This window comes from Acyrthosiphon pisum, chromosome A3 (genome assembly GCF_005508785.2).
Source record: "Acyrthosiphon pisum isolate AL4f chromosome A3, pea_aphid_22Mar2018_4r6ur, whole genome shotgun sequence".
In the NCBI taxonomy this organism is placed as follows: Eukaryota; Metazoa; Arthropoda; class Insecta; order Hemiptera; family Aphididae; genus Acyrthosiphon; species Acyrthosiphon pisum.
Window position 1 is genome coordinate 13,784,619 of NC_042496.1, and position 13,307 is coordinate 13,797,925.

Below are 13,307 nucleotides of genomic sequence, written 5' to 3' on the forward strand. Positions count from 1 at the left end.
CGGGAAAATACGAATGAAATATATACCTAGTTTGTTTAGGAAACACTCGATCAGTTAAATAACATTGCGTGGCAGACCGTACCTAGCCTATAAAAATAGATCGCAATATACATAATTAATTATAATTTTTATTTTTATATAGGTAATATGTCTTGCAATATTATTTATAAGTCCACGTCATTATCTTAACTATGATATAATAAAAAGTTTAAAAAAAAGAGTTCACGTTAGGTAAGAGTATTATCTCTTTTAAGATTTTATTGATAGTTATTTTCATTTTAAAGTGAATTATTGGCATTTTAAAATTATAATATATTACATACGTAGTTATAAATCATTTTAAGATGTAAATAGGTATCATTAAAAACCCAGGTATGATGTTATTGATATTATATGTGAATTCTAGATAATATTATTACCATTAATTTTTGTAACAGGTGAATTCACTTTAATATTAAGAATAACATTACAAAATTGGTTCTGCTCAACGTAGATTTACTATGTTGTACATATATTGTCGGACGAAGACAACACATGCGGGTTCAACGTCCTTTTAACCAAAAAATGTGATATACTGATTAGGACGTATTAATGTATTATTCTGAATAACTTACCCTGAATTGATGTGATGAACTTTAGCCGAACGAAAGTGTGAAACTAAGAATTTTAAATGTTTAAAGAATAGGTTTTCCATATAATTTTGACAGAACTAAAGTGTGAGATTATCGAAGCTTACATAGTATTATTATATTTTAACCAAAACTGACGATCCACTTTATTAAAATTATCATTATTTAAGCAAAGTCACATACGAAATCTGTCGAGAAATGACTTATAATTTATTTTGGTTTCAGGTGGACAAGAGAATATTTCAAAAGGCTCTAGGCGTCACAGTTCACGAAATAGAGGTTAACATCGGAAGCCAACATTTGAAATTGATTCGCTTGGGTTTTTATTACACTCAATGAAGACGCATTCATTTTTTAGAGTCACTACAAATACAATACAATATTGTCCGGAAAAATAACATAACTGAATCGAAACAATTTATTCCGATATGTTTAGTTCGGTTAAAATGGGAAAATGTTTTAATTAAAACACAGTTCAACGAGTAAAAGTTTGTTTCTCGTGGAAATTTGCTATGTATAATAAGTATATATAAAATAAGTACTATGTATTTTTGTTTGGAAATATATTTTACTTTTTCGTTCAATTCTCGTTCGCCAGTTTTCTCTCGTTTTTGTTATTATTATTATTATTACTATTATTATTATTATTATTATTATTATGCTCGTTGTGTTTTGGAAATTGGACCAACGAAAGAAGTTTTTCTCATAATTCTTTTACTCCGTCTTTTATTTCCACTCCTCCACTGTCTCCCTTTCCCCCTTTTTTTTTTGCTTTATTATTATAAAAAAAAAATTAAAAGATTCGGAAAACCGTAGGTCGACTACGGTGGCGGTGTCAGCCCCAGAGTGGTGGGTAGGACGCGCGCAGGGTAACAAACGAACGAACGAAATAAAGAAGACTGCTGCTGCGTGATTAAAAACTGGCGGGAGTAGCCCTAAGCGAGGGGTCGATTTTCTTTTTAAGAGTTTTAATTGCTTCGGCCATCATTTCCCTGCAGGCTCCTCCGCGCGCCGCGCTTTCTTATTTATTATTCGTTCTTTTTTGTTTTGCCTTTCTCGATTTTTAGCCCCAGAACACAACAACTAGCTATATTTTATGTACGTCCCTCCGGAATTCCGAAGGGAAACAAACAAAAAACTGAGTAAAAAAAAAAAATTATAAATTAAATAATATTATATACAATCTAAATATAATAATAAACTCGCTGGCCACGTCGATACTTGGATTGGAAACGTATTTTAGGATACAATTTCACACTTCACAAACCAATCGATATTCGATACAGACAAATTATATTATTATATACAGCTACACACAGTACCTACCTACTACAGTAATAGACTAGCAGTGGCGGATTCTGAATTTTAACCGGCCCAGGAGAATTTCATTTCACCGGCCCAAAACACCATTAATGCAAACAATTTAGTGGAAATGTAGTAAAATTAATAAATAATAATCATTGATACCAGATGGCATAGGTTTTTGAAAATAATTAAAAGAAATATCTAACAAATTATTTTTTTTAACATCTTCAACCATAGCAATATTTTTGTCATCATTAACATCAACATTATAAAAAGTAGTATCACATTCATCACTCTATAATAGTTAAAATAATTCAGTACTTATTTTTATTTAGAAATTATTAAGTAGCCTGGGTAGGTACCTAGTTTAATATAATATATGCAATGGTTTAGCATTTCTTATTGAACGAAAAAATAAAACATAATATTATAAATTATTACAATATTACTTCTTTAACTAAAGGTATTCACTTTATGAATTAGTGTGATTGAAAATAGTTCCGAGATCGGTCTGCATTGCTTTGCTTTGGCCGGTTGTATTTCAGTATTATACAGCTACCAAGATAATACCATGAATAAATAAATAACCGTGAAATTAACTAGAGTTATCTTATTAGTGTTTACTCATAGATAATAATGCAAATAATATTTTTAAAAATAAGAAAGAACAAATTTAAGTATAAAATAAATTATAAAAATCAGTTTTAGGATGATAGGCCCGTATAGTCATGACCGGGCTCCGGCCCACCGGGAAACTTCCCGGCCTCCCGGTGGCACAATCTGCCTAGTCTGTAGACTAGTAGCCATAATATGTATAGCAACTAGCAAGTACCTAGTAACATAAAGCAGTATTTATCATTTAATTGTCCTGTTATATTTTACCTATTCACCAACCATACCCTCACCCCCATTTTTTTTTTAATAATGAACTTATTCAAATCATGATTTTGGAATTTTTAAATATATTCAAAGATCATTTTTTGTATGGCGACACAAATTTCTGTTTTTTAAATGAAAACCCCAGTTTACTGTAAATTTTTTAGTGGATCATTTTTTTTGAACATTTTAATATACCTACCTATACCCAAATTAAAATTCGAACGAATAGTTTTTGAGTTATTAAAATTTTTATGTTTTATATTTTTATGTATACAGGATGGTTCACCAAGTATGCTCACCCCCTTTTTTCTTAAATGATGCAGCTATTCAAAATTTGATTTTTAAAATTTTTAAATATACTTTAAGACCATATTTTAAAATTCTTAAGATTTTATGTACTACTTAAGAAGTGTCACAAACTTCTGTTTCAAATGGAAAACCTCCTATATTTAACTATAAATTATAAAGTCGATAATTTGTCTGAAATTTTCTGAAAATTTGTACGAGTAGTTTTTATTTTGTGTTTTAAGGATAAAAAGTCCATGGTAATGGGTGTATAATATATGGGGGCTATGGTAATTTGAAAATTGTAGTCATTAATATTAATAATTTGTAAAAATGGGCTAAATATAATAAAAAATAGATCCAATTTTAAGTATTTTTTATATTTAAGTAAAACCATTTTTGAGGACTGTTATCCTTAATACAAACATTTTAATAACTAAGAAACTACTCGATCGAATTTTTAATAAGATACATCGACATTTTTAAAAAAATTATCCACCAAATAATTTACAATAAATAAGGGAGGTTGTCGTTTGAAAAACAGAAATTTGTATCGCCACAGAACATATAGTACTATAATAACATTTTAAAATAGGACTTTGAGTAAATTAAAAAATTTAAAACATCAGAATTTGATTAAATTCATTATTAAAGGAAAAAATGGTGGTGAGCATGTTTGATGAATCACTTTGTATATAAGTACACGAAACTCTGTACCAATGTCTGCAGTATGTTCATTAGGTACTTTATTATATTATATATTATACATAGATATTAGCCTTATAATACGTAATTTAAATTAAATGAAAAAATAATTATGACAAATTAATAAGTGTCAATAGTTTCAGGAAAATATAATATAACTGCTCCCTGAATAGGTGTTACATACATTAGGTATAGGTATTATCCAACATTAATATCCGCGGTAACACAATTTCCGTTTTATACAGTACGGGTGGAGTTTGAATCCATTGTCAAAGTTCCAAATACAATTATGCAGAGGTTTTTTTTATCATTTAAGTATTTTCAATACCTATTTCTTTAGTCATATTTTCTACACTGAGGACTTGTACCTATATACATAGGTACACGAATCGTCGCCTTTATTTAATGTGTATTCTTGAATTTTGTACAACTGATGACAACGCTATTATTTGTTTTAATTAATTATAAAATATTGGCTCATTTCGAAGACATATATACATATATTATATTTGCGTTTACTCCGCTCTCAATATAATTGTTTTCAAAATGTTATTCTATTTTACCAACGATGTTTAACGAAATTTAATCTCGTTCGATAATGTACAGCTATAGTTATGGTTCTCTGCAGAATCTATAATTTCAAAAGTTAAAATCATCGTCGGTGAAGTTAATTATAAAAAAATGCAGAGGACGTCTCCAATCCACGTTTATAGTTCCTACACCTACTATTTATACTTTCATATCATTTTCTATACCGATACGTCGGACATAAGTAAATAGTAAATACCTATCTATATTATCTCTTTAAACAATGATTATTATGAACATATTATTTACATAATTACATAATAACCAGCTTAAATATTAATGGAAATTCACTACACCGTAATATATGTAATAGGAATTAAAATAAGTCAACAATTATTATAATATAATATCATCTCTGGATTTTTCCATCTATATTTTATAATAGAGGCCACGAGCAAGGTCACTCGCTCACTTACTGAGATAATTTAAATATTTATCGACGTCCAATAAAAAACCACTTCAAATATTAAGCTCTATAAATATTTTTTTCAGCTGGTACTTGGTGGTTGGAAATAAAATAGCAAATCTTTAGCTTGTATAATGAATGTGCAGTGGCGTGCCCAGGATCATCGTATAATGGGGGGGAGATCTAACCCTTACCCGCCCCCCCTGGGCACGACAATATGTATATGGAATCTCATCAATTTGCGTAATAAATTCACACTGCAATGGTACCTAATATTAAAGTTGGAAATGTATTTGAAAATTCATTCAAGTACCTAATCATGCGCATAGGCACTGTATATTTTGTGTTATTAAAAAATTAAATGATCGATTAGGTTACTAATTGCAGCGAATACTGAGCAATGGGCATCTCGAAAATGATGCAGCAATCGAATAGTAATAACTAATAACTCGTGAAATATTGAATAACATATGATACACCTAAAGAAAAAATGATTATAATGGTAAAAAAAGAACTTGATAGTAACGTCTTAACAATATTTTGTTTTAATATTTTTTATCGATAATAAAAACAAAATGTATTTAAAAAATATATGTTCCGTACTTTGGCGTGAGTAGGCAACCACTCGTGCAGTCGTGCTTCATTGGTGTGACGCTGGCTATTATAGTAAACACCGACCGTGCTAGTGTACGACCATCGATCGACGACAAGTATCTTACTCGTGTTGGAAACTTGTACCGGCAATATTTCATATTATTATAATATACAATAATATAGGTACTGTTGTTGGTTCAGAATATAAATCGCACGCACTCGCCCCAACTAGCTATTATAGGAGTATAGGACATAACGTTACACCGACATTTTAAATTATGTACCTACCTACCTACGTTCGTATTTATCATGACGCGTATTATACATAAATATTTATAATATAGCTAAAGAATTTATAGGTACAATAAGTCACTAGGTACCTATTGAATATACAAAATCTGTGTAAAAAATTACCCATTATACTATATTATTAATCGGGTAACGCTGTTTTTTTTTATTATCTTATTAATTACGACGCCATATTCGTACAGTCAATTTAGTCAATTACTCGATATTTTCCAGACTAAAAATTATATGCACAACGCACGTATCAATAGTACCTACATAACCTACATTCTTTCCTACCCATCGCATAAAACTATAAACAAAAATAATACTCGGAATTTGGATACAAATATACAATCTAGAAGACAATAATATATTTAAAAATAAATAAAAGTATTGAAGTGAAGTACCAACATCTATAAAAAAAACATTAAATAAATAATATACCTACCTAATAATTATGTACCTATCAACTTGATTTAAAACCAGGCAAGTCGCTCTGCTGCTGTATGCTCTACTGGTGTAGAGACAGTAGTGTTGTATACCTATCTAGGTGGATTATGTCCGATCAGCGCCGGGTTGAGAGTTTTCGGCCCACCGAGATTTTAAATTTCTATCGCCTTCCCCCCCCCCCCCCCCCTAAATCACCTATGGTCCAAAAATGTTTTTTCTTTTTTCTTTATCCATGACAAGCGCAGTCTAATCTACTTTTTAAATTAAATTATTGCGAATACGTACCTAAGTGAGTATATTGCACAATTTGCACAAAATAAAAAATATTATAATACGTACCTATATTACTTATACTAGTATAGTCGTATATTAGTATGTATTTAGTACGGCGAACAAAATATTTTAATGTAAGGACGCACTAAATCACAGTAAACATAAAAACACGTAACCTTTTTGATTCAGGACTGTGTAGTCGATGCAGAAAAAACTAAATTATCAAGTTATTTCAAATAAGTCAATAAGTAACAATAATGTGAAATGTAAACTTGTGTGTTGCGTGAAAGTGTACGTAGTACGTGTGAGTTCCATTAACTGTTGCCCGTTGGACGATATTGCGATAATAGTGGGAAAACCCATACAATAATTACGGTCAATTGGAATTATATTTATTTTTATAAACATGCAGGCAGGACGCAGCACACAAATATTATTCACTTGGTACACACTGCAAGGCTCTACTGCTCTAGCGATTGACAATTCTTGAGAATTAAATAACCAATACACTATGCATCAGTATTATACAGTTGATGCATTTATTGTTTTAACCGTGTATTTGGTTCTATATTTTATTTTATCACTATCTAAAAATAGTAGACTACTTTTGTCCAAAAATAGTAACGGCCCAAATTTTACGCGGCCCACCGACATTTTCTCGGTAGCTCGCCGGTTCAACCCGGGCCTGTGTCCAATTACGAACATACCTACCTAACACGGGTCGGAGTATCACCCAGGGTCTTCAATAAGCTACAGTGAAGTCACACTAAGTCACCCAACTCCGCAAGCAGGACTAATAGACTAAAAGTTTCAAGTAGGTACCGACGAATATTTTTAAATTACAACAAAATAAAACTGTTTATGTATTTGATTACATGATGAATTATTCATAACTCGTAGTCATAAGGAAACTTCTATTAAATGTTCAAGCCTTAGGTATAAAAAATTTAACATTTCTTACATTTACCTACAAGTACAAAATAATTAGTATTTTCGTGAATTTGACGAAAATTCTTATAAAAAAAAAAACCATGCATAATTGTATGGATTTTCAATATTTATATAGATATATAATACCTAACGTAAAGAAAACATAGAACCTTTTAGCTCTTATTCTAGAATAATCAATTGTTAGAAAAAAAGTTTGAGGTTAGATACTATGATTTAAAAAGAAAATGTATTTTATATATTCATTTTATGGTATGGTGAACTGAATTGCAGTTAATATATTATATAATGTAGGTACTTAGACCAATTATTATATGTCATATTGTATTAGTAGTTTTTATTAACATATAAACCAATAGCCAATAGCATCATACCGTAAATGGTAGATCGGTGTGTATAGTTTCATGGTATTAACTATCAACCTTTAACTAATCTGCATATTTTGATCCGATTGTGTAGTAATAATAACAAATAATGTCATTGTGAAAAGTTTCAAGTTCTTACCTATAATATTGCCTTATACATTATGTTATTTACAATAATTTATTACATATTTTACTATTATTGTTATGAAACAAATATTAAATATAAATTATCGAAAGCAATGATGTGTGCGTCTTTAGATATTTTTGTATAATATATTTTTATATGTTATATAGTATGTATAATATGTTTATGTCATAATTAGGGCTAGGATTTTGTAGCATTTGCATTTTCTTTCATAGTACTACAGGACATAGCTAATCAAAAACAAAATTCGATTCATTCATCAGAGTTCAAATATGCAATTTTGATTTTGCTTTGTTTGCATTTTCTTATGATATTCGTAAATAAATGCTTTTTTGGTACTTTTTTGTCAGTTTATTAGCTTTTTTTTGTTAATTATATGCATATTTAACATTTTTAGGACATTTACGTACATATTTATCTAAATTATTATTTATTAATTTATTTTAATTGTGTTATTATATATACTTATTTCATGATTTCGTAGTGAAATATTATTGCCTTATCGGAAAATATTTCTGAAAATAGATTCTCAGATTTTGTCAGTGATTACCGAGTGGGGAGTAATGGTTACGTAATACGTTGACATTTATCGACATTTAATAAAACGGTTTTTAATTTATTTTTTTCAATATTTATAAATTTTGCTTAGTTGTTCTAAGAATTACTTAGTGTGAACATATAAAAATGTGTTTAATAAATTATTTTTTGATATTAAAAATATTTTTCAGTTAAACTTAAAATGTCTTTTTTAGTTGCATTTTCTTGGTTAAAATGCTTTTTTTTGTAGCATTATTGGCAATTTTTTAATTCCTTTATTGTAGGTTTTTAGTGCTTTGTTTTCCTAGCCCTAGTCATAATCCTACAGTAATATTAATTGTTGAAACTTTATTGTGATTTAATATTTTAATAAAAAAACAAGACTAATAGCAAATAGTAATGGTAACCAATTAATGTTTTTAAATAGCAGTAAAATTACCATACTAGTCTAATCAAGTACTAAACTACCCAGTTATTTAAATGTAGTTATTGCTAAATGTTCACAGATTCAATAATATTCAGGCAGGAATCAGGGATGATTTTTTTTTATTTAATTAAAGTATATTATACTCTATTCAAATAAAAACCATATTCATCGGGCTTTCATTAGTCAGGCCTTCCATTTGTCATTCCTCCCTAAGTACTCATATGTACCCCTGCTATGAAGAAATAATATGCCCATATGCACAAGTCAGCTACAGAGTACAATTTTTAACATGAATAGAGTATAAATTAAACTAATTAGACCCAATTCTAAAAAAAAAACAAATTTATCAAACATAAGATACAATAAAAATTGACGATATATTATATCAAAATATATTGTAGTAACATTAACGAGCACTGACAGACACTTGCCAAACTCTAATGTTGTTGTCTGAGTATCCAGCAAACAATGTTTGTCCATCAGTTGACCATGCAAGTGATAGACATCTGGGTGGTTCGGTATTGCTGTTCTGTGATTGAGATACAACTTCTGGGCGAAGTTCCTCAACCATTTCTTTGCTTTCCAAATCCTAAACAACAAAAAATAAAAAATAACATAATAATTTAACACAATACCTACTGAATTGTAATGGATTGAAATACCAACAATTTTAATAAAATATGGATAAAAAACAAACAAAAAAATGCAACATACCCAAATTTTGATTGATGGTCCAAAAGCAGCACACAACCAGTAACGGTTGGGGCTGAAGCACAAAGCTTCAATGATATCATTATGGTCAAGTGTGTGCAAGTGTTTGCCGTCATTAAGATCCCATAACATAGCTTTGCAATCCTATAAAAATACAATTATATTGAAATATTTTTTTTTTTTGTTAGCCAAAAATTTATTTTATTACCTTTCCTCCTGAAGCACACAGTGAACCATCAGGTGAAACAGTAACAGTGTTAAGGTATCCAGTGTGTCCATAATGGTTGGTCTTGATGCGGCAGTTAGTTAAGTTCCATACCTTGACAACCTTATCCCAACCAGCACTCACAATAATTGGGTTATGGATATTAGGAGAGAACCGTACACATGATACCCAATCGCTGTGACCATCATCCTAAAACAAAATATCCAATTTAATTCATTGATTATTTTAATACAAAAAGTATTTTTAAAACATTACAAACAATATACCTAGAGTAAAAAATTAATTACTAAGTAGAAGATTTTTAAATATATAATAATAATCAAGATAATTATCTGTTTAAAAACAAATCAAATGATATAGGTATAGAGCAAAGTGGAGTTGGTATTACTATAGATGTTAATATTTTGTTATCTTTTTTTACTGGTTTTGACAATAATTATAAATAAAGTTCAAGATTATGGTTTAAAATTTTAACTATTATAACAATTATTGTAAGAACAAAATATTCATAACATTACATTTTTATTTAAACAGATTTATAAATGTTACAGCTTACAAGTAATTATTTCGAGATTATGCAAACTACGCAGAGAAATTCAATACTATTTTCCAAGTAAAAAGTCTTAATATACTTTAATTTTGATTCTCCTACCCACAATGGAGGAGTCATTTTTAGAATCTTATTTCACTAACTAATATATGCGATTAAGTCTTGGGAAACCTAACCATGTTTAGGTTGGAATCAAACCACCTAAGAGGACACACTACACTGCATGAGTCTTCTTTAGGTCAACATTTAAACAACTTCAAAACATTTTAAAATAACAAGAATCTGAATCTAATTTACTATTATTTTTAATATTAGAATGAATCAGGTAAGATTAATATTCAGGGCACTAGTTTTATTGATTTTTTAATTTTGAGTCAATTTATGAGCATTTCTCAAAATTGTTAATTGCATAAAAGCATATAAGCATATGAGCTGATAAGCAAATATATGAAACTGGTTACAATGTTGAAATAATAATTTTCGAAACAATTTAATGAATATGAACACATTTAATTTACAATATCAAATGTGAATGATTGCAAGAATATGATAAAAAAAACATGGCATGCTACCAGAAATTTTTTCTCGACAAGGAAAATTAAGGAATCATTAATATGTATTTACAGTTGATTTGTGTTTTTATGACAATAAACATAGCGACCACAGCGATAAACATAGTAAGTTATAAAAAAAAGTTGTATCCAGACCAAAAACATATTATGTATGTTAAAAAGTAAAAATTGGAATTCTAATGATTTGTATTATGGAAGAAAAAATTTACCCAATCATGTTCTATAGAAAACAATAATAATTAATCCGTTTCTACATAATATTATACAATCAATGAAAACATGGAATAAACATTTACTCAATTGTTGAGGTTGTTTGTATATGAGGTATCAATAGTACCTGTAACTCGAGCAGTTATCACAGAATAACAAGGAATTAACTATCAAGTATAGATATTCTAACATACTATAGTTGAACATTAATGTAAATATTAAGAAAGCCAAATTAATTTAGTGCCAATTGTACAATCTCCGATTAAAGTTAACCCGAGTTTAATTGGCCAAATTTGCCCGGTTAAATATCTGTTATAAGCTGATTAAGCGTAATTGAAGTTTAACTGTAGACGGTACTTCTGGCCTTAAACATCAATAAATATATTGTTAAAATAACATAGTAGAGAACTAGAAAAATATTAAAAAAAACTTAATAAATATTTTAATCAAAATTAAAAAATATATTATAATAAAACATTATTGATATAACCAATGTTTAGTAAGTACTCTGTTTCAAGAGAAAAATCACTGTCTATGCATTGTGAACCACATAATAACACTAGTTGGTGGAAGATCACAATTTAAGATAGTGTGGTTGCCTTGACGACCTATGATAAGATATTTTTAAACTGACAACTAAATTAAATAACCAGAACAGCTAGAATATTAACCACTAGCGCTTGCAACGTGATATATGCCGATATAGAAGCAGGATTTACGAGGTTATTAGCAATTGCAATATTTGAGCTTATAGCCATGATCTTTATAGTGATTTTGGTAGGGACTTAATCATGATTTGTTAAATGTGTAGGAGATGCGTAACAATGACAAAACTCTGTCTGCAGACTAATTATTCCCTTTCGAGATACGAGTAGTTAGTTAATTAGTACACTTTTAGCTTATCTCTTACCTGAATAGTGTATTTGCACTCAGCCAAAGTATTCCACAACTTGATAGTCTTGTCCCGACTTCCAGAAACAATTTGACGGTTGTCAGCAGAGAAGGCAACGCTCAATACATCCTAAATAGAAAAATAAAAAATGTTTAATGGATGTAAAAATTAATGTGACCCTAACGAACAATCCGCGAAGCATATACCGACATGTGTAAGTACTTACCAAGCAGTAAAGCTTCTATATATAATAAAAAAAAAAAAGTAAAAAAAAAGCTTGAGACATATTGAACCTTGGTGTGGTCTTCAAAACGACGAGTGGTACGTCCAGCAGCCAAATCCCACAGACGGAGAGTCTTGTCCCAAGAACCGGAAAGCGCGTAGTTACCGTCTGACGAAAGAACGACGTCGCTGACGAAGTGCGAATGTCCGTACAAACGTTTCTTGGGGATTCCGTAGTTGAGTTCGTCACGTGTCAGGTCCCAAACGATCAGGGTCTTGTCTGTGGAAAAAAAACGTCGTGGATTAGTAACCGGACAAAACCGAAAGTTCTCGAGTAGTTCGGAGCCCCGCCGCGGGCCACAAGGCATCCGCGAACCCAAAACACAACTGGAGCGTAGTCCGCGTTAGCAGTCTTAGAAACTGGGGGAATAGATTCAAAATTCTTGGCGAGAAAACTGTGCGATAGTGACGAACAGTAAGCCGCGTAAGGGTGGGCGTTATGCAGATGCAGCACTTACCTCGTGAACAAGACAGAATCATGTCGGTGTGGATCGGATTGGTGGCGATCTGCGTAACCCAACCGTTGTGCCCACGAAGGGTACCGCGGAGTTGCATTGTCTCAGTCATTGCGAAGGGTTGGAATCAAATCTGTTGTACCTGTAAATAGCAAGAAAAAAAAACGAGAAAACCGGAGGAGTTCACGTGTTCAGTTCGGGGCCATAGGAAAGAGAGATGTGTGAAGCGAGTGCGGACGCGGATCGGCTTGCATTCGTGTTTGGGGTTAGGTGACCGCAGTTACCAGGCGTGTATATTGTATAACACTAACCACGGTAGTAGTACGATTAATGACACATCAATGAATCGCATTTCATCGTATTATTGTATTTCAATTTTCAATGTTATTTACAATTGTTATAAAAAAACATTTCTTATTAACTCTTCTATTTTCACTATACGAATACATTTGTTAATCTATATTTCGCCAAAATTAATTTTTTAACATTTTATTCATTACAACACAATATCAGAGTTCAACGTATGCGTGGCCACACTGATCCGCGACGCGGCCATAAAATGACCGCACGTTTCGAAAAATAACA

At 30.4% G+C, this 13,307-nt stretch overlaps 2 protein-coding genes across 3 annotated transcripts in view; both read right to left on the reverse strand.

Moving 5' to 3' along the window:
- The window catches only part of LOC100159713 (mitogen-activated protein kinase kinase kinase 7), a 177,413-nt gene that overhangs the window by 108,041 nt on the left and 56,065 nt on the right, over nucleotides 1–13,307 (reverse strand). The window lies entirely within an intron of this gene.
- Nucleotides 9,178–12,945, reverse strand: LOC100163081 (guanine nucleotide-binding protein subunit beta-like protein). The gene is given in 6 exon segments (NM_001293330.1): nucleotides 9,178–9,413; nucleotides 9,539–9,679; nucleotides 9,744–9,950; nucleotides 12,004–12,114; nucleotides 12,279–12,487; nucleotides 12,726–12,945. Coding segments are annotated over 6 exon segments (960 nt in total). The 5' UTR covers nucleotides 12,835–12,945; the 3' UTR covers nucleotides 9,178–9,230.